At 33.6% G+C, this 20,795-nt stretch overlaps 1 protein-coding gene across 1 annotated transcript in view; it reads left to right on the top strand.

Annotated features, from left to right (window-relative positions):
* Positions 1-20,795, top strand: part of kuz (zinc-dependent metalloprotease kuz) — a 69,293-nt gene that overhangs the window by 30,945 nt on the left and 17,553 nt on the right. The window contains exons 2-4 of the mRNA XM_013309693.1: positions 4,293-4,486; positions 5,625-5,691; positions 17,675-17,866. Of these exons, the coding sequence (XP_013165147.1) occupies positions 4,293-4,486; positions 5,625-5,691; positions 17,675-17,866 (453 nt within the window). The remainder of the gene's footprint in view (positions 1-4,292; positions 4,487-5,624; positions 5,692-17,674; positions 17,867-20,795) is intronic.

Genomic DNA, 20,795 nt, shown 5'->3' with positions numbered 1-20,795 from the left:
ACAAAAAAAAAAAAAAAAACGGGATCTCTAAATAAATCGGGCACGTCCTCGCCCGGCTTGCATTCAGATTTCACTCGGCAGCTGCGCTTTAACTTATACGCCCCCTGTCGGAGCTCGCACTCAACTACGACCCGCCTTATCTGACATCCTTTTAATCATCGTCTCACATCGACTTTGATGCTTATTTACTTAATATTCATTCTCTTAACGCCCCATACATTTTAGACGTGTATGCCAAAATTATAAATTTATTATGTAATTTCATAGCGAGTAAAATGAGCGGCAAGTAATAGCGATTTCATCGCGAATAGTACTGGTTCACTGTGAACTGTGTAATAAGGAAGTCGCTTTATTAATATTACGTGGTGAGAATGAAAACCACGATTGCTTGTTGCTTAGTCGACCTCAAGGGGAAATACTAAAATAATTTACGAATAGCGAGAGGAATATTATCCAATGGATGTAAATTTTTGTATCTATATTATGAACTCTGATAAGTTCTAGTTGTCCAACTTCAAAGGTTATGTATGACTAAGCGTTTAGCTGAAATGTTTGGCTGTCCAATTGAATTTGTCCAAGTAATGATTTCATTTAACTTATTTTTCTGCAACGTTGAAATAGCTTATAGTTCGCGAGCTTATGAAATTGTATTTATACGTTCGTTTGACAATTGTTGGTTGTTCTGTCTTGCATTTCATTGAGAATGCACTGTTAGAGAATTGATGTTTCTTACTTATTATATGTATTAAACGACCCGTGCTTTGTATGGGATGGGATCACTTTCTAAATGAATTTATTTATAGAAACGTGCAGTCGTTATTTACAAATCTGATTAAATAACAAGAATTGGAATAAATAATACGTATTGCATTGTAATAGTGACTGCCAGCAAGACTTTACCGAAATAAAGAAATGCTGTAACAAAGGATTTTTCAAGAAATTCCAAGTTTCAATTTTTCAAGAGGGATTTTAACACTAAGCCCGGTTTTTTTAACTGTTGTCAGCATTTTATTCAGAACTTATGGCAGGTCACCTCGTGTTATATAAAATATTTAAATTATATTTTCAAATATAAAAATTAAACAATATGAATATGTACATTTTAAAATCATACTTGATAAAAAAACTAACGCTTCAGTTTTTTTTGTAAAATCTTGTTTTTAGATTTTTTTATTAATATTTTAGCAATTACGTTTTTATTATTATATGTAGTAGCTGTCGCCCGCGACTCCGTCCGCGCGAAATTAAAAAAAAAATAATTACTTCCAGGCAATTATTCGAATTTTTGTCACCTTTTAAACCTTCCCTAGACCTCCACGAACATTTCAAGACCAAGATAAAGTAAATCCGTTCAACTGTTCTCGAGTTTTAGCGAGACTAAGGAACAGCAATTGATTTTTTTCTTTTATATAATATATATATCTTACATCTATATATATTATATAAAAGAAAGTCGTGTTAGTTACACTATTTATAACTCAAGAACGGCTTTACTGATATGGCTGAAAATTGGTGAGAAAGTAGCTTAGAGCCAGGAGACGGACATAGGATACTATTTTTTTTTATTATTAGTTTTTTTTATATATATCTACGCGGACGGAGTCGCGGGCGACAGCTAGTAGGTAATAGATATCTAACTTATTAAGATTGACAAAATGTAATAGAAACATAGTATAATATAAGTTAGCGAGGAGATGCATTGTGTTGTGAAATGTATTTATAGAACGTTAGCGGACATGTGGTGCACACTTGCATAGTTACAAGACTGCATATGGTTCATTTCCCTTCTAGACGACAACGCTATTATTAGTCGTTGACCGTACATGTACGATACGTCTGGAAGACTATGACAATATTTATTTATTTTACAAACTATGAGTCTTTTTTTTAATATTATGATGCAAATGTTTAGATGGATGTTTGTTAGAAGATATCTCCAGCACGGAAATTTGGTATAGATATAAAACGTAGTCTGGATTAAATAAGCTACTAATTATTATTCTAAATACGCGCGGACGCAGTCGCGGGTATCAGCTAGTTAAACTATAATTTCTTAGTTTCTTTCTCTTCCCTCAGAAGATATCTTGTAACGGGCCCGGGTACTTTTTTGTTTTTGTTTTAAAATTAAATAGAAAATCGCTGCAAGCAGAGTGAACTGGTCGTGTTTTGTAATCGCTATAAGTCAATAAATTACACTATCGTCTGGCAAACGAAAATTAATACAGCGACTAGAATTAACAATAATTCATTGGTCCTATAATCCAGGAATTATGGGAAATATATTAATTGACACCACGCTGTGTTGTATGGCAAATTAATTCATGAGATTAGACTGATTCAAATTACATACTAGGCTATAGTTATTTTGTATAGTCTGAATGCACGTAAATCTTTGAAAAACAATAGAACGTCATAAAATAAAGTCTTTATGAAGTATCTACGTTTTAAAATTACGAGCGTTTGGTTAATCGGGATAAAAGTTAGAACCCTTTGTGCACAACTTTGCCTCTTGGGAAGTTTATAATTAATGTTAGAAAAATTTGAACGTGTAAAATCGAATGGTTACACGAAGTTGTTGAACGGGCGCGGTTAATGAGGAGCACGGATCGTATCCGCCCAGTATACGTCCCGTAAACGCCTCGTATCCCCACCGCAAACGAACGATAACCTGCCTCATCAATTGATCTTAAGTCTACCAACAATATAGAGATATATACTAAAAATATTACGGTTATTATCAATATTCCTAATTAAAATCGTATACCTTAACTTACGCCTACAAGCGGATTTCTTTTAACTTTAAAAAATTCTACTTTAAAATGACGGGAATTTATTTCGATGTGCCAATTTACGTGAAACCTTTCTTCGTCTATAACGGCCACTCTTAACAATTGTGTCAAAGGCCTTTTAAAAATGGAAGTTATTTTGTTTTTTCTTTTATTTTAATGACAGTAAAAAGTGTGCAAATAGCCATTAATCGAGAGCAGCAAAAAGGCGTTCGCACGGCTCGGCCGCCGAACTGGAATTGAGATTTAGTGCCTCTCCAATTGGCCTACTTGAATAGAAAATACGATCCGTTTCAATTCCTAAACCTATTTTTTATCGCGCTACATCCAATTGCACTTCGACAATTGTTCGACAGTTTTTCATTGTATTCAGCACGGTAGCGGCAGAGAGAACGAAGTTAGATTTTCATTGTTAAAATATCGTTGCTTTTGTTATTAGTTGACTCAAAAAGTTTACGGTAGCCCGGTACAGTTTGGTTATGCTTTTTATACCGATTCTAATGGTTACAAGTACTTTATTTTTAATTATGGTGACAGGGGGTTTTATATTAATATTAGTTACGTAACTTAAAGAACGTGTTAGCGTTTGAGATATAAATCTGTGTTTCTAGATGTGACTAAAATTTGTATGATGGTTTTTCAAATACATTTAAAAGCTCTTTGCATCAGAATGCCTGCGATATCCAACGATGACACAACAAAAACTTAAGTCTATATAGTCGAAGTACTATGACAAAAGAGAATTGATAAAATTGACCGCAAAATCCGGAATCCTGGTTAATCCAAGCGTCAAAGACAGCCGTCAATATTCATTAGTATAATATTATTGAATTTCCTTTCTGTTTCATAAAATACGGTGCGGGTTCAATCAGACAGTAAGAATATTGAGTTTTCAATGTATTTCGTTTAATTCATGACTGGAATGAATAATGGTTACACGTCATCGTGAAGTCTATTTTTGGGGAACATAACTAGAATTTTTATATAATATGAAAACAATAATTACATGGAATTTGATACAATGACACATACATATCACGCAATATTTTTTTTTTTTAGTAAAAAGTGAACTTTAAAGTGTTAGGTAAATCTTGTTATTAAACCCAGGTGCTACGTACTTAACATTCTTTCATCAGGTATGTGCCGGTGAAGCCATTCTTTGTGACCGCGTCAGGTCTCATATTTGGATCATAAGTGGATTTACTAAGTATGTTATTATTCAGCGAATTCCGTGGGATTGAAAACAACAAAAGTTGATTTATAGAAGACTAGCTATCGCCCGCTACTCCGCGTGGAATGATAAAAATACTTAATTAGTAGCCTATGTGTTCTTAGAGACTATGTTCTACATCTATTCTATCTAAATTTCAGCTAGATCTATGCAGCCGTTCACGAGATACCTTCAAACAAACATCAAACATCATTCGAACATTCTCATTTATAATATTAGTAAGTGGTAAGAAGTAAAATGTAATAAAAAATTTAAACTATGCCCTTTTGTTGCAGCGTCGCGTCGTTTAAGCGAGTACGTGGAGCACTACGAGCCGCTACAGTACGATTCGCGTGCGGTACACGCTCAGCACGCGCGCACGCGACGCTCGCTCGACGCGCCGGATCTGCGCATCGCCTTCCACGCGCATAACCGCCGCTTCAATCTCCGACTCAGGAGAGACCTCTCCGCCTTTAGTAAGGATTTTAAGGTAATGATGTTTGTATTTTTGTATTAACTTCTTTGCCTATTCCTCATTACAAAGAACGCTTCAGGCAACCTAGTTTTACAATGCCAATAGACACAAACTTAGTATAACACTTTTCAAATGTTTTTGCACAACCTATATATACATTCTTTTCTCATATTACTGCACTCAAAATTGTTGAGTCCTAGGATTTCATAGACTAAACTTACACTAAGGTATCACTTAACGACCCTAATTACGATAGTAAATAAAGCATCAGATGGTTATAGTCTTCCAGTCGAATCTTCTGCTAATACCGTTGATATTATTCAAATCATCGAAGTAATTATAATTAAGCATCACGTAATGTTTGTACATTTTCCGTAGACAAATCTTGTAGCTAGATGCTCAAAGCACCTGCGCCGCCGGCGGCCACTGACACGCGATTAATTTCTGCCGGCGCTACATAAATCCTCTCCTAATATCCTTCACGACCCCAAATGTATCCCCAGGGGTACATAATAACCCTTACATACTTTGAACAAAACACAACCTTTTATTTTAATGGATTACATTGAGATGTTATTGTCTAAGGTACCTAATATTTGTATTTAAAACAGCAAGATTATTGTCTTCAGTCAAAAATTATTTGAAACAATCAGTCGTTGTTACGGTAATTTAACGCGTATTTCGTCTTACTTAGGTATTTCAAAAACCTTAATATAAAAATACATTTGGAAATATTGCTTAATATGAAAGAACTTTTACACTCTTGTTATTTCATTTGTTTATTCATTAATTGCTAGCTGTAAAAGGTCTGCAAGACACGGCTCGCCACCCTAGTATCGTAACAAAACCTAGCATCCGCCTACGTTTAATAAAAGCACGGCTAAGGAAAAATGGCAAAACAATGGCCGGATCCCCGACTCCACCAAAGCCCCGAAATAAAGAGTCCGTTGCACCGTCCTTGTAAAAATCAAAGGCTATACCAGACTCATTGTTTTATGTTTTAACAATGCCATTTATGTATGCCTACAGCCAGACGAAGTATACAGGATTATTTTGTTGCAATTTTGTATCTGTACAATATTTTCAAGTTACATTTTTATGTGTATTTGTTTGGATCGTACAAATTAACATGAAATATTTGATTGTTCAACAGGTTGAAGGTTCAAATGGCGAAATCCACGATGTGGACACGTCACACATATACCGCGGCGACTTGGTCGGTAAGTATCATACATTTGATGTCCACAAGTTTTATTTTTTAAGGTTACAAGGCAAGGATCGGTCTGTCACGTAATTTCCATATACGTGACTTAACATCATAAAAGACTATTGCTTAGTTATTCTAATGATCTTTGTTGCCTTTCAACTTTTAATTAACTCCTAAGACCGATGAGAAAACATATTATTATTTAGTATAAAGTTAAACTTCGTAAGATCTACTCTTCGACAAAATTTTATTCATAGTAATTTATGAAACAGCATTGTACTTGAAATTTACTAAGTTCTGAATCCCTCACGGACGGTAAAATCTGTTTAGAGATGACCCTTTAAGCTGAAGTGTGTCGTGTAGTGTCGTTGAAGTCAGTTTGCGGGTGACGGCTTGTGGACTGTCTGCGACCCTGCAGCCAGACTAGCATTGTGCAGGCGACGACGTTATCTGCGCCACGTCCAAGATAAAAGCCCTATTGTTTGCACTCGCACCCCCTGACTAAACTTAATAAGTCTCAGTACTTGTGTCCCCGCGAAAATCTTGTAAAGCGTTTGCGAAAGTGTTTAAGATTTTGTTTTGGCCTGTAGTAAGATTGTATTAATTATGTTGTCCAGCTTAATATTTAAACATCAGTAGCCATAATTCAGTTGTTTGTACGTGCTGATAATAAGTAATTACTATAATATTTAACATAACTTTTACAGTTGAAATGTTAATCAACACCTTTAGTTCTAACTTATGAGTCGGACTGTTGTCAGTAAAACTGTACAGTTTTCAGTTTTGTCCATAAGATGGAGGTGTGTAGAGAGCTTTAGTCGTTTAATGTATCATATCATATTTGGCGTACCAAGTTAGCATAACTGTCAAGGTCATCACGTATAAGAACTTGCGATCGTGCCAAATAAACACACATATCTAAATTTAGATATTAATCATCTCAGGATTTTAACCGTACAATTGGATCTTTGTAATCGTGCAGCAAAAAATAAAGCGAGAGGATACAAACAAAATATTAAAACGTCGATTCCCAAAATGTGGCCTACATTTTTTCATATAATCGAATCGTTGAAGACAAACTCCCTCGAAAGGTCTCGATAGATCTTCATTAATAATTCCAAGGGAGCAGTAAAACATATTTCTTTTCGCAATTACCGTGGGGACGGCGTCAAAGTCCTGGCTAATTGGGAGCTTTCGGCCACTCGACTTTTAAAGTCGGTTGCCGAGCTCAATACCGATGCCAACGACCCGACCATTATATCTATGCGAATAAATACTTTTATACATACTTTATATTTTGCTCCGGAATAAATAATTTCCTGTAAATTTCATTTTGAATACCTCATCGTCTGGTTGGATCCACTTGAGAATTATCCGGAAATTTTCGGTACCGGTAAATACAGCCGGTATTTATTTCAATGTAAACGAGAATTTTTATGATGAGATTTACCTCTGGTTTTTAATTATGATAGTCGATATCTACCAAATCGAAAAAAAATATTAAAACATAATATTAATCAAATATGCACCAACTCGGAGAACTTCTGTCCCACGAACTAGGCCATCGTCTGTATACCAGGAAACAGCGTCTTCTCTTTATCTCAGTTTGCATATTCATGTTTGTACGTAGATATAATATGTTTATTTATATACATCCATATATACATACGCAATTTGCCTTTAGTAAAGAAATAATGTACAGTCAGCGTCATATAGATCGTCACAGACAAGATATGCAAATATATAGGTACACCAAAAGTATTCAATTATATCGGTACAACAAAAGTCCTCAAAATAATAGATACATTCACCCATCTCAAATACATCGGTACATACACAGCGTCAAATATATGAGTACATGCAAGATGCTCATAAATATCGTAGCAGCCACAGCGTCATAAGTAACGAAGCAGTCAAGGTGCTCAAAAATATCGGTACATTTGACAAAATTGAACTCTATCTCTATATACTTGTGATACAATTTGGAATAAACTACTTCTGTTACATTCATTTGACACTTTGTATTAACATTATAGGTTGTCCGGAAAGTTCGTTCTGATTTTCGATATAAAGCTTACAATAGACTGTAGCTGAAGTGGATTCATTTTCGGATTTCCACCATTATCAAACGTCACAAAAATTTCTATATTGTGAATAATTTCAATTCATTGGTTGAGATAAAAACTAATTTTAAAAATTTTATCCAATAATAAAAGACGTTTTAGGTATAGAGTCGTACCAATATAATTTAAAAACATTTCCAAAAATTTAAGAGAACAGGGTTTCAATTTTCCTTATAAAGCGGCACGAACTTACTGGGCAACCCAATATTTTTCTTCTCCTGTCATAACGCTTAAATATATTATAAAAGTTTGTCACGCCGAATATGACAGATACGTATTAACTAATATCAAATTTTGCCTTGTCACAATATATATAATACTAGATTGGCGCAGTATTCTAGTATGTTTGCCGTAATATGTAAGTTTACCGGTTCGAATCTCAGGCTACTTTTTTTTCATTTTATCAATCACGGGGTTATTTTTTCATAACCAGTAAAAATTTGGTAATGTAAAATTTTGCTCGACAATTTTTTTTTTATAATTTTCGCTGTCGGGTAGAAAGAAAGTTAACAACAATTAGGTCAGACCATCGCGGGTGAAGTGAGTGGGCGGAGCGTGGATTGTCTTTGCGGGTTTTAAGAATGGTACGCGCGGAAACTATACGTACAAGTGTTATCTACATATGTGTGCGCGCCCACGCACACTGGAATGTTTATTGCAATCGGCCAAAAATTTGATGTAGTTTGGATATTAACATTCAGTTTTTTTTCTTTGTTTCTTAAATATAATCAGTATCAGTAAAAGGTAAAAGTAAAAGTGTTATTTTTACCGGTACAAGTTTAACAAACATGAGTAATAAACAAATTACATGCCAATAGCATCGCTTTATCTCCTTCATTTTTGTTTGAAATAGAAAAGTACTTTAACGGTCAAACTCATTAGTCCAAGGCAATATCAAAAAGTACCTAATAACTACGGCGATAGAATTTAATTACATGTGCTTCGATATTAAAATTAAAAAGTTTAAATATAAAAAAAAATAGTGGCTTGGGATTTGAACCGCCGACCTTACGTACAAACGGCGACGAACGGTAAGGCCACGAGACCAAACTAGCATATATGATGACAAACTTAAATTTGATGTTGGTTTTATCTACCTAATATCTGTCATCCGCGTCGAACACTTTTAATAAATTTTGAAATAATGGTTTGATGCAAAGTGTCAAATGAATGTAACAGAAGTAGTTTATTCCAAATTGTATCACAAGTATATAGAGATAGAGTTCAATTTTGTCAAATGTACCGATATTTTTGCGCACCTTGACTGCTTCGTTACTTATGACGCTGTGGCTGCTACGATATTTATGAGCATCTTGCATGTACTCATATATTTGACGCTGTGTATGTACCGATGTATTTGAGCAGGGTGAATGTATCTATTATTTTGAAGACTTTTGTTGTACCGATATAATTGAATACTTTTGGTGTACCTATATATTTGCATATCTTGTCTGTGACGATCTATATGACGCTGACTGTACTTTAAACTTTGGATACTTTTTTGTCAACCTTCTATTTTAAAATAACAATTTTCGAAACTGTCAGATTACACAGAAGATACTTGAGCACTTATTGCAAAAAGCGCGTCGCTCGTTTAAAAGTTCGGTAACGGAAGCTTTTATGTGAGCGCTTACAGAGTGCGTGTACAGGTAGGTAGAAAGTTGTTGGGAATGGCAATGGTCGCGGTCCGCGGGTGCACCGCTGTGCCATCGATCCGCAGTTCGTCGTCCTACTTACCTCACGGGCTCCCTGCAATTGCTCGCAGTCGCAACTCGTCCTACGTCCGTCTACTAATCGAATCATTCGACTGTTTAAGATTTGATTTCTATCTTCGTTGTGTTGCTAATACAAAGGAATTTTGTAACAATTTCTTAGATAAATAATGATTTTTTATTTAAATAAAATTATATTTAATTTTATTGTGATGTATTTTAAATTAAAATTCAATTGTAACACGCATTTTGTTTTGGTTGGATTTATTTTCATATTTCGTAGTTAAAATTTCGAAAATGTAAAATAAATTATCTTTGATGCATGTTATCGTATTCAGTATAAATTCATCGTAAATTTATTTATAAAAACAATCAAATGAAAAGCAAATGTGTTGAAACAGTTACGCATACGTTGCCCTACAAACGTCTGTAATCTTTTATATTGCGAAATACAATTCTTTGTTGATTTTATCTCTGAATATTATAACATAAGAATATAAGAACAAAGAAAGACTACAAAGTCATGCTCATTTGTAATTAGTTAATGATGCCTTTGTTTGAAGCATTAAATTTAATCTCATAAGTTTCTGTCCTTAAGTTAGACAGAGATAGCATGAGATACTTTCTTGTGATCTTTAAAAGTCCGACATTTTATGCAGGGAGAATAGAATGTTCATTATTTTTTTTCTTCTTACTACATCTTGCTTCTTACGAATATTATAATTCTTAATAAATAATATTATAAATGCTAAAGTTTAGATAGATGGCTGGATGTTTGTTTGAAGGTACCTTCAGAACGTCTGAACGTCGAGATGAAATTTGGCAAGCATATAGATTACAGTCCGGAAGAACAAATAGGCTAATAATTTTGTTCTCTTTTTCTAATCCCGCTCGGACGGAGTCCTGGGCGATAGATAGTAATTAAATATTAGTTAAAATTCTAAAATTAATTTCCTAACGAACTTTTACACTAATTTCCTAACCTGACATTGGTTATTAGAGGAAATAATTTACCATATAATTATGTTAATCATGTTTTCCGACTAATTAATTAGTATGGAGTTTTGCGGTTGCGTATTAAATGACGAAGCGAAAAGCTTTGGAATAATGCGTTGTTACTGTTGTTAAATTCATGTTCGGAATCGCTAGTATACGTTATTATAATACAAAGTCTGTACTCTAACTTATCGCCCACACTAAGTGGGTGTACGAATAGATGAATAAGGGATATTTAATATTATATTTATGCAAAATAAATTTATTGGCAACACCCAAATTGCTAAAGTTGCCTTATCGGATGTGAAATGGGTTCCGATAAGTCTTATTTTGTAGTAAATATTAATGTTACTTATATGTAGAGTACATAAACTACTGGCCACTCTACGTATACGGCTTTTTAAGAAAAAATAAAGTATTCCAAGAGTCTTAAAATTGTTTAAACCCAATTACCTACCATTTGTACTGTTTTTTAATTATTTATCTCTGGTTGTATATTCAAAAAATAGATTGTTTTTTGTTTTATATCTCCCCTCACTTTTATTTTAAATTCAAACTGTAATGATATACTATAAAACCCGTACTTCAAGAGTCCTTAAAATCGGAAAATTTACGGCCGCCCGGTACGCTGACGACGCAAACTTTTTCCCGGCAGTTAATAAAATTAACACAGTACTGGTTAGATATATACATATATGTATATACACAGTGATTCTTTTTGCTCTTTGAAAATTAAAAGGACAATTTTTTGTAGACTCAAGGTTAACAGGGGGCATATCTTCATCTTATTAAAGCTGTACCTCAGTTTACCTACTCCTTAAGTGTTTTTTTTCAATATTTACCAATATTTTATATTACATTTAGCAAGTCTAAAATAATAATTTTAATCTTCGTAAGTCTTCCTTCTTACTAATGAGTAATAAACAGAAAATGAAGAATTTAGTGTTACTTATATTAATAAATGTCAGCTAACTTAAACTTTACACTGGAATTTGCAAGTCAAGTGAAGAGAGACTTGACCCCTTGGCTCGGACCGCGCAGACTCCCTCGTCACCCTGCAACTTATTGAAATAATGACAACTACAATTTTATAAACTACAACCCACGTTAAATATTTTATATATTCAAGAGTATAATTTATTAATGAGATTATATTGCTTCCCGTCTTCAAAGAAAAGTATCTTTAAAATATATTTGAAATGTTTCACTTATGGCTGACAGAGATTTCTTTTTAGCAATTTTATTAACTTTGATTACACTCAATTAGTTTTTAAATATACGACGAAAATAATCACAATTACCTTGTGAATTACAGCATAGTCGGTCCAATTATCGATAAATATGTTTAATAACATTGCAAACATCCAAAACAATAAAGTTAAATTTAAACGGTCTCAAATAAGATAGTTACTGACGTTGGTTGCGATAGCGTACTGATACGAATACCAAGTTGTCGGACCCTTTGCCATTGTTGAGGTATGACGCGCGTCGACGGCTTCCGAGAAATGATATCGTATCAAAATACCTATGTAATGAACACCCGACTCACATCGTCTGATTGTATAATGTGACACCGGCATGCACTTGAAATAAACTTCAATGAGCTTTAAGAAAAAAGAATATCACGTTTCTTCAACCTGACGATTTACGATTTAATTGTTACCATTTAAATTGTTGAAATGTGATGAGCAACTGGTAGAAGCATTTCAATGGTCCACCGCCATTTTAGTGTTCGTTAGGAACATGAATGTTTCTATATCTTGAGAGTATTTTATTCAAAGTTTCATTCTCGAAACAAGACATTTAAATTACGATTTGAAAAATATCTTGTTTAAGAGAGTTCGAAAATAAAAAAAGTATAATAATTTTCCTCAAAAAACGAAGCAAATTTCCTCAAAAAGATGTATTATGACGTAAAATGAATGTTACGTCATAAAACATCTGAAAGGAAATTAATTATTATATCGGTTACACGGCTAATATTTTATCAATCTTCTGCATGTTTGATTTCTATATTAAGTATTATTGGACTGTATAAGAATCAGTCTGGCCTTGTTTTTTACATGAGCTTTAATGAAACGATATCATACGACGAATCGGCAGCGAGCAATTGTCTCGTCTCAATTGCTTCTCATTCAATCTCATTGTTTAGTTGTAAATAAAACTTCGCGGAATTGTAGTGCCGTTACACGGAGTTAAAGGCCCTTTTAATATTTAACAACGCTGGGAAGAGTACGGGCCGCTTATTCGAATTTAGTTTAGATATACAAGTACTCGCTTTCTTATAAAGTTAAAATTTTCTTTTAAAAAAAAAGAAAATATTCTTTGTTTAACTTTCGAGTTGGTTAGAATTTTTACAATGAAATACTCTTTGCAAATTAGCAGACTTTCTTACTTTATATTTTAAAAAATAATTGCTCCATGTTGTTGAAAATCCATGAAATTTTAAGTCATATCTACTAACAAATCCTTACATTTCCAGAAGTTTATCGGAAATGAAATATTTATATTCCTACTATACTTTTTATTTTGAGTTCATATGAGTTTTTACATTCTTTCTATTGGATTTGTTTTCCATTCTATACGAGTGGTAACAAGGCTTCAATATAGCTCCATGCACTCTCAAATGGTCGACGCTTACAATCCAACATCAATGGCTTTAACAATGGGTTCGTCTAACCACATTAACGATTGCGCCGCTCACGCAAGCGTGGTAGTTCGCCTACGGGCTCGCTCCACAGATCCGCTTTTATACGCTGCTCTAACATGCGTTATACGGACCTAACTCTCATGCTTCCTTTGTTACCTTACAGCTAATTAATGTCTCGCTACTTACCATAGCAATAGACATTTACATTGCTTATATTGAAAGCGCAGATATTTCCATCTTATTATAAACAAAAAGCGACATCGCAAGGCAAATATGGACTTCGATAGCGATAAAAACGAAAAGATAAAATAAGCTGTTTTTACAATCGAGATAAGGGAGATTATGATAGCAATACTGTGTACTTGATAATTAAACACATTTAGTAGGCGAAAAAAATCTGCCAATATTTGTCAGTTGGCAAAAGGTCTGCGGGCAAATGTTTGACATATTAGAAGTCTCAGTCGGGTGGCGAGTATTGAAGCGACGGCGAGCCTTGCCAAAAAAGCTATTTTCCTAATGGACGCGACAAGGTTTTTTCTGGTCGCATTAGCACATTTAACGTTTAAAGTTACATTCGGTTGGAGCTTATCGTGATTTATGTCTCTGAATTCGCAAAGCTCATGTTTGGTGAGCTTTTCATAACTTAACTCGCATCACAAAAGATCTGGAGCGAGGAACGCATTTGCAAGCGGACGCGCCATTTACTACTGCCACTTTGAACGGCTTTACTGCTAGATAAAATTATATTTAAATTTTGAGAAAAAGATTCAGACAGCCTCCATCTCACCTAGTTCTTCTAGAGGTCCTTCGATATGGATTATCGATAAATCTTCAATGCATCTCAAATTCAGGTCAACAACCTTTGTCAGGGATTCGTTGCATCTATTGAATGAATTGAAAAAAAATTATGTATTTTGTTCTATAGCTCAGATACAATAGAGTCAATGTTTCACGCTAACGAACATCACAATTTGGCAGATGCATAGTAACGTAGAAAAAATTTAGGTTTTTTATTTTCGTCATGGACAAAAAGCGCTAAATTTTTAAGCAAAAAATACTACGTCTTCTTTCCTTAACTATTAGTACTTTCACTTAGGTTGATAAAATTATAAAATAATTTTAACTGCAAATTTAAATTGACAGTAAGACAGCACAAAGAAATAGCCTAAACTTTGCAGCCGACGAAGTTGACATTGCAGCGTTAGAAATATTTAGCGAGCGAGAATATTTGTTTGAGAAAATCTAATTTGGTTTCAATTTGATCGAAATTGGCAGAGGACGGGCGTTGAACTTCCAGATAAAGCTTGCTTATTGTTTCTTTAATGTTCAATTTTCATGTTTCAAAGCACTTGTATTTCTCTTTGTCTCGTTTTCGAACGCTCGACTTTTTATTAGTATTTCTCATTCCAATTTAATTTCATATTTCTATCACCTACTGTTACTACGTACCCTTAATGTGTTTTGTTAACTTTAATTAATAATAATTTATTTAAATTATACAACAAAAGATAAAGTCAATAAACAATGAATTTGTAATTGTTTTTTTTTTAATCCCAAATGTCTTTTTAACAACCAAACAACATAGGAACGGCACACGAGGAAGGAAGTAGAGCATAATAGTACATTTAAATACGTAGTTTATAACTTAGGCCGGTGTCTAACCCTTTGTCACCTGGTTGCTAACGATGTGACTCACCGCAGCATTATTCATTTACACTGTAATGTTGTTTGGACACGGCATCCGAAACATTTGTTTGATGCTAAAACGAAAGGGTTAAATAGAATACCTAATGACATAACCTAACTAACATTTCATACATGACATTATGTAAGGGTTGTGAATTTATTATTTTCTTCTTATGTATGTAACTAAAACATTTGAAAAAATTAATTTAAATAGTGGAAATTAAATCGGGGACAAACTTATTAAACATATAAAATTAAATGAAATTTTGTGCAACCTAATTATTTTAACAGGCGAATTTTAGTGACCTTTGTAATTTTTAAATCAAATTTATAATTTCAAAATTTAAATGGAGTATTATAATATTAAAACCACAATATTTTAGAAGAACCTTACGTTCTTCAACAGTAGTTGGTAATTATATAAAACAGTAAAGTTCAAAGTAGATATAATAATAATGTCGTAAATTTTTAACAGGAAAAGCACCATATGTCAATCATCTTTTGGAAACAAAAGCAGTGACTCGAAAATCATGCATGTTGGTTCTGTAGGCTTGCAAGCTGTTATTCACGCATCAACACTATTTTTGATTCAAACTCACCTGTGCAAAAATTTAATTTCACGGAAAACAAATGCGATTTATGTTAAAGGTCGATTAATATTTGAAGGCATAAAGCGTTGCTACAATAAATGAAAAAATATAGTTAAGGAATCAAATTGCAATACCATGACTAACTTACCGTAAATCAAAGCATTTATGTAATAAAATTACGTACGAGTGAAATAGTTTTGTTGAATATGTCTGCTTAGTTAATGTAGAACGTTCTATCTTTTTATTTGATCACAGTTTCATATCTCGGATCTTCAGTTTGAGTTACGTCACGTAACGTTTGAAGTGTTTTTGAGATGAGTTTTGTTGTTTTGTTTTGGAAATATTTTTTCTATTTGTTGTATAGTATTTTTAGAACAGCCTTTCATCTTTGTTTTTTATTGGTATCTTTTAAAATATACAAGAGTGAAATTATTTTTGTTACATTTTAAAACTAAAAGGACTCGAGGGTTTTTGTGATCGAAATCTCTGTATAAAACATATCGTCATCTCTGTCGATATCTTTGACAAAACAGAGATAACGATATATTTTAAACGAGGTTTTTCTCTCGGAAACGCATGATCAATGTACATTTATACCTATTAAGAATATTTTTAGATGTTAAAAGTTTAATAACTCTTGTACTATAATGCATATTTAATAGAAATTATTTATGAATAATAAGTTAATCACTGTTTACACATATCCGTAACGCAGATGCTTGTGGTCTTTATAAAAGCGTCCCGGATAACTAAGGGCCTAATTAATTTACCGCGTAACAACGAACATTACAGGCCTCGTTAGTTAGTTTCAATGTATTGTTTATAAAACAAATAGCAATGTATGAATTCTTGCTTGTTTAAGGAGTCCGGGTTTATGTTGGTTCTCGTTGCGAAAATATTACCGCTGTTTTATGTTTTTGTTCTAACCTTATGTGAAGAGCATTGTAAAGTTATGTTTTATTGTTTAAATTAGAATGTTTTATGTAAAACTTTTTCAGAAATTGTTATAATATTACAGTCTGTGCAGTTATTTGTAAAGCTTACTTCTTGCTAATATTATAAATAGGAAAGTTTAGTTAGATGGATAGATGTTTGTTTGAAGGTATCTCCGGAACGGCACAACGGATTTTGATGAAATTTGATACAAGATTTTTTCGGTTCGGCGCAGCTAGTTAATTTTTAAATTTAAAAACTCATCTGTCAGGCAATGCTCGTATTGAATGAACATATCAACAATGATGTACACGTACGGCTATTTACGCATTCGCTCAGCAGTATAAGAGGGATTCGTTGGTGCGTTTTAATGCGGCTTTTACCATTCACAATTGCTTTTCAAAAATTTTATACGGCATTACATTTCAAGTGGCAATGACTTTTCATCATAAAATGATTATTTGTTTCCGATTTTTTCTATCGAACAACCAATACAGCCTGTATTTTGCAAGTTTTCGCCACGAACATTCATACAAGCTTACATTCAATTACTTCAAATAATGACTTTATATTAATACTAGTTGCGTGCTCCGTTCTGTTACTCTGTTCGCGTTGAAAAAATAATTAATATCCTATGTCTTTATCACATCTATGCCAAATTTCACCAAGATCCGTTAAGTCGTTCTGGAGATATCTTCTAACAAACATTCACCCATCCATCTGACCATTCGTATTTATAATATTAGTAAGATACGCATTTACGTATTATAATTAGTAGAATTTTTATTTAATATGCATAGTTAATAATACTGTACATATTTAATTTATCAAGTCTTTTGTAAAAGCTTTAATAATAGATTTTTTCGCTTCATATATCAAGAGACGTATCATTCTCTGTTGAAGGTTCGAATTTCAGTGAAAGTGTTTGTGCACTTTCTTTGTAGAAAGTAGGCGGTGTTGTATTTCTATTGCTAAGATCATGCTGTTCGTATCAAATCTCTGGTCTAGACTTTATATTATACTTTATCCAGTATAATCATTTGTTATCTTAGCATAAAAAATATTTTTTAGTGAAAATCTTACCTATAATTACGGCATGTTTTGCTTATTCGTGTTATATTTTTAAAAATAATATTATAAGTATAAAGTTCTTTTATTTGGAAAGAGGAATTTGTCTTATATTATCGTACAGATAGTACATTTTCTTATCCATGCTTTTCTAATTAAAAATGAAAAGTTAACGTTAAACAGTATTGTAGGAATTTTGTGAATTTTATTTTATTAAATATCATTGTTTTGTTCACAGACGACCCACACTCTACTGTCTTCGGTTCCGTGACAGAAGGTGTGTTCGAGGGGAAGATGATCACAAGTGATGGAACATATTTCGTGGAGCACGCTCGTCGATACTTCCCTCCCAACGGGACTCGAACCCGGGTCCACTCAGTTATATACAAAGATAGTGACGTCAGTGATCCCTACTCCCACAGACGACACGGTAAGTTATCTATTATGCTACTAGATGTCGCACGCAACATCCGCATTAAGCTATTCCAGACAATATGTTTCAGTGGTCATATTTTACACAGAGCATATTAACCGTTTTGGAGTTTCGTGGTAATAAATATCCATACATCCAAAATTGCATTTACTAAATTGTGAATTGTATAACAATAGTAGATGAAATTCGTGGTACAATCTTTGTCCGTCTTCATCATAATCATCGTAGATCATTGTTACTCTGCCTCAAAGAACGTATTTTCGTCGTTAAAGTTAAACAAGGAAAAACTTATTCCGTGGCCTTAATTAAACTTCATTAATATGGGAAGGCCAGAATGTATTTACGGATCACTGCAAATTATACGGACCGGAACACCAACAATTTGTATGGCTCACAGATAAAGGCAAAACTGGTAAACGAATCTGAGATATCAAAACAACTATCATATTTTAATTGAAATGTTATGTTGAAACAAATACCTACTGGAGGAGCGTCGGTGGCTCAGTACTTGCAATCTGCAGATCCTGGCTTCCAATCCCGACATGTAACAATATGTTTTTTCGATATCCGATTTACATATGTACATTTATCCGACGTTCTTACGGTGAAGGAAAACATCGTGATGCAACCTGCACATATCTGAGAATAAATTCAAAGATATGTGTCAAGTCAACCAACCCGCACTTGGCCAGCGTGGTTAACTATGACGTAGTCATCCCTAACTTAGGGTAGACTCAGAACCCCTCGCTAGGGACGTATAGAAATACTTAAAAAGTCTAAAATACAAATAATTCACGAATATAGAGAGTTGGTTTTATAACACTGTTTTAAACTTACTGGTAAAATTTAAACAAATGAAAAGTAGCAACAGAAATACATCAAGTTAATGGCCATAATTGTAAACATACCTAATAATGAAGCAAAAGTACGCGTGTGTGCTTCGATGTTTTTTTCTATTATTATCACATCCCACTGAGCGATTATTATAAAGCGTTGACATAAAATCACTTCCCGAGCGTTATCTTGCTGCGGTCACAGCGAGGGGAGGCGACACGCAACGGTGTGAACTTCCTCTGACACCGACTCTACATCGATGTTTTGAGAGATAAAATATTTGACATTTTTTATTAAGTTACAAGAGTGATTAATTGTAAAAAAAATGATTTCGATTAAATATTTATTAATTGAAAATGAATTCAATTTTTTTTTTATTTCCCTGAAAGAAAATAAGCCATACGTTATAATAAATATCAAAAAATAACTCTAATAAAACGTACATTAGAAACGATACAAACATTTTTTCTAAGTAAAACATTATTTACGTCGCTTAAGTAAGAATAGGTAGGAGGAAAAGAAAAATATATTGAGTTTTAGTTCACGTTTTCGCACAGCAGAAAAAATACGTCTTTCATCTTGATTTAGTATAGTGATTATTTGTCAGGATTTCGCTTTTCGTGTCAGTAGGATGAAATCGGATTCAGTAAACTAAATAATCCTTGTTCACGTTGGTGGGTAAGCACGTGGCGTACGCGGGCCGCATCGAATATATACGCAATCGATTATTCTATGTATATACGTACAAATATCAGTAATAATTAATTAGTAATTTTACGTACTCATTTATGTGTTTACCTCGAAACAATATGTTTCTCTAAATTAAAGGAAAAGTTCTGGTGACTTTTGTCGTTTTTCCTAACAAGGTTTTTAGTACTAGTAGACCTTTGGTAGCTTACTTTAATAGTTGTCTAAAACTACGTAAGTATAGAATCCGTATTTGAGTTTTGCTGATAATAAATTTCCGAGTTGTGTAAGAAGAGGGCGTCATTATTCATAGAATTGATAAACAACAATCAAAGTTTGATTCATTCGTTATTATGTAATGGGAACAACGATCGCGCTAGAACAACCTTGAAGTATTTTTGATGATGCAAAAACGCACTCTATGGATTTGACTAATAGTGCTATTGTCGAATGCATACCAAAATCAGAGATTAACACAAATGAATTATGGTATTTTAGGAGTTCAGTACGAAATAAGTACAACTTCATAGTCCCTTTTTAACGGTACTTTAACAATAAATTGTAAGATTAAAAAAAATGTAAAATCTTCCAAAAGAGATCCGATTTGCGAATGATTTTGGCAAATAAATGCTCAAACCAGGCATATAAATATATTTAAATAATATTAGGTACGACATATATTCGTACAAATGCATTACTCTGATTCGATTGTCGAAACAGTAGTTTGTGATACTATTTAATAGTTACGTGTCTACGTCTCGGGCTGTAACCGGGGTGCATAGTGTTTTAATCACATTAAATCAGGCGCTGAATCCACGGTCGGCAACAGTAACAACATTAAACGTTGGAATCGGGTACTGTGCACCAGTTTGTCGAGGTTGGAAGCGCGAAAGTTTGGCCACAGAATGTCGCGCGCATAATGGATAGAAACGCAACGTTTAACTAAGTTTAATTCTATTTTCTACATGCTCTGTCTGATGATTGTTAATGCTACACGAATTATGTGATGTCCACTAAAGTTAGAGGTATTTTATTTTAATGTACGTTATTCTACTCTTATCATTAACGAAATGCATAACTCATCATCATCAGCTCACTATACGTCCCCACCGAGGGGCTCGGAGCCTACCCTAAGTTAAGGGTGATTAGGCCATAGTCAACCACGCTGGCCAAGTGCGGGTTGGTTGACTTCACACATATTTTTGAATTACTTCTCAGATATGTGCAGGTTGCATCACGATGTTTTCCTTCACTGTAAGAACGTCGGATAAATGTACATATGTAAATCGGAAAATCGAAAAACACATTGGTACATGTCGGGATTCGAACCCAGGACCTGCAGATTGCAAGTCAAGTGATGCATAACTCAATGAATATCAATCATGATCGAAGTGTATACAAATCG

Source organism: Papilio xuthus, unplaced genomic scaffold (genome assembly GCF_000836235.2).
Source record: "Papilio xuthus unplaced genomic scaffold, Pxut_1.1 DF827777.1, whole genome shotgun sequence".
In the NCBI taxonomy this organism is placed as follows: Eukaryota; Metazoa; Arthropoda; class Insecta; order Lepidoptera; family Papilionidae; genus Papilio; species Papilio xuthus.
Note: the sequence above shows the minus strand (reverse complement) of the source record. Positions and strands in the feature narration are given on the sequence as shown.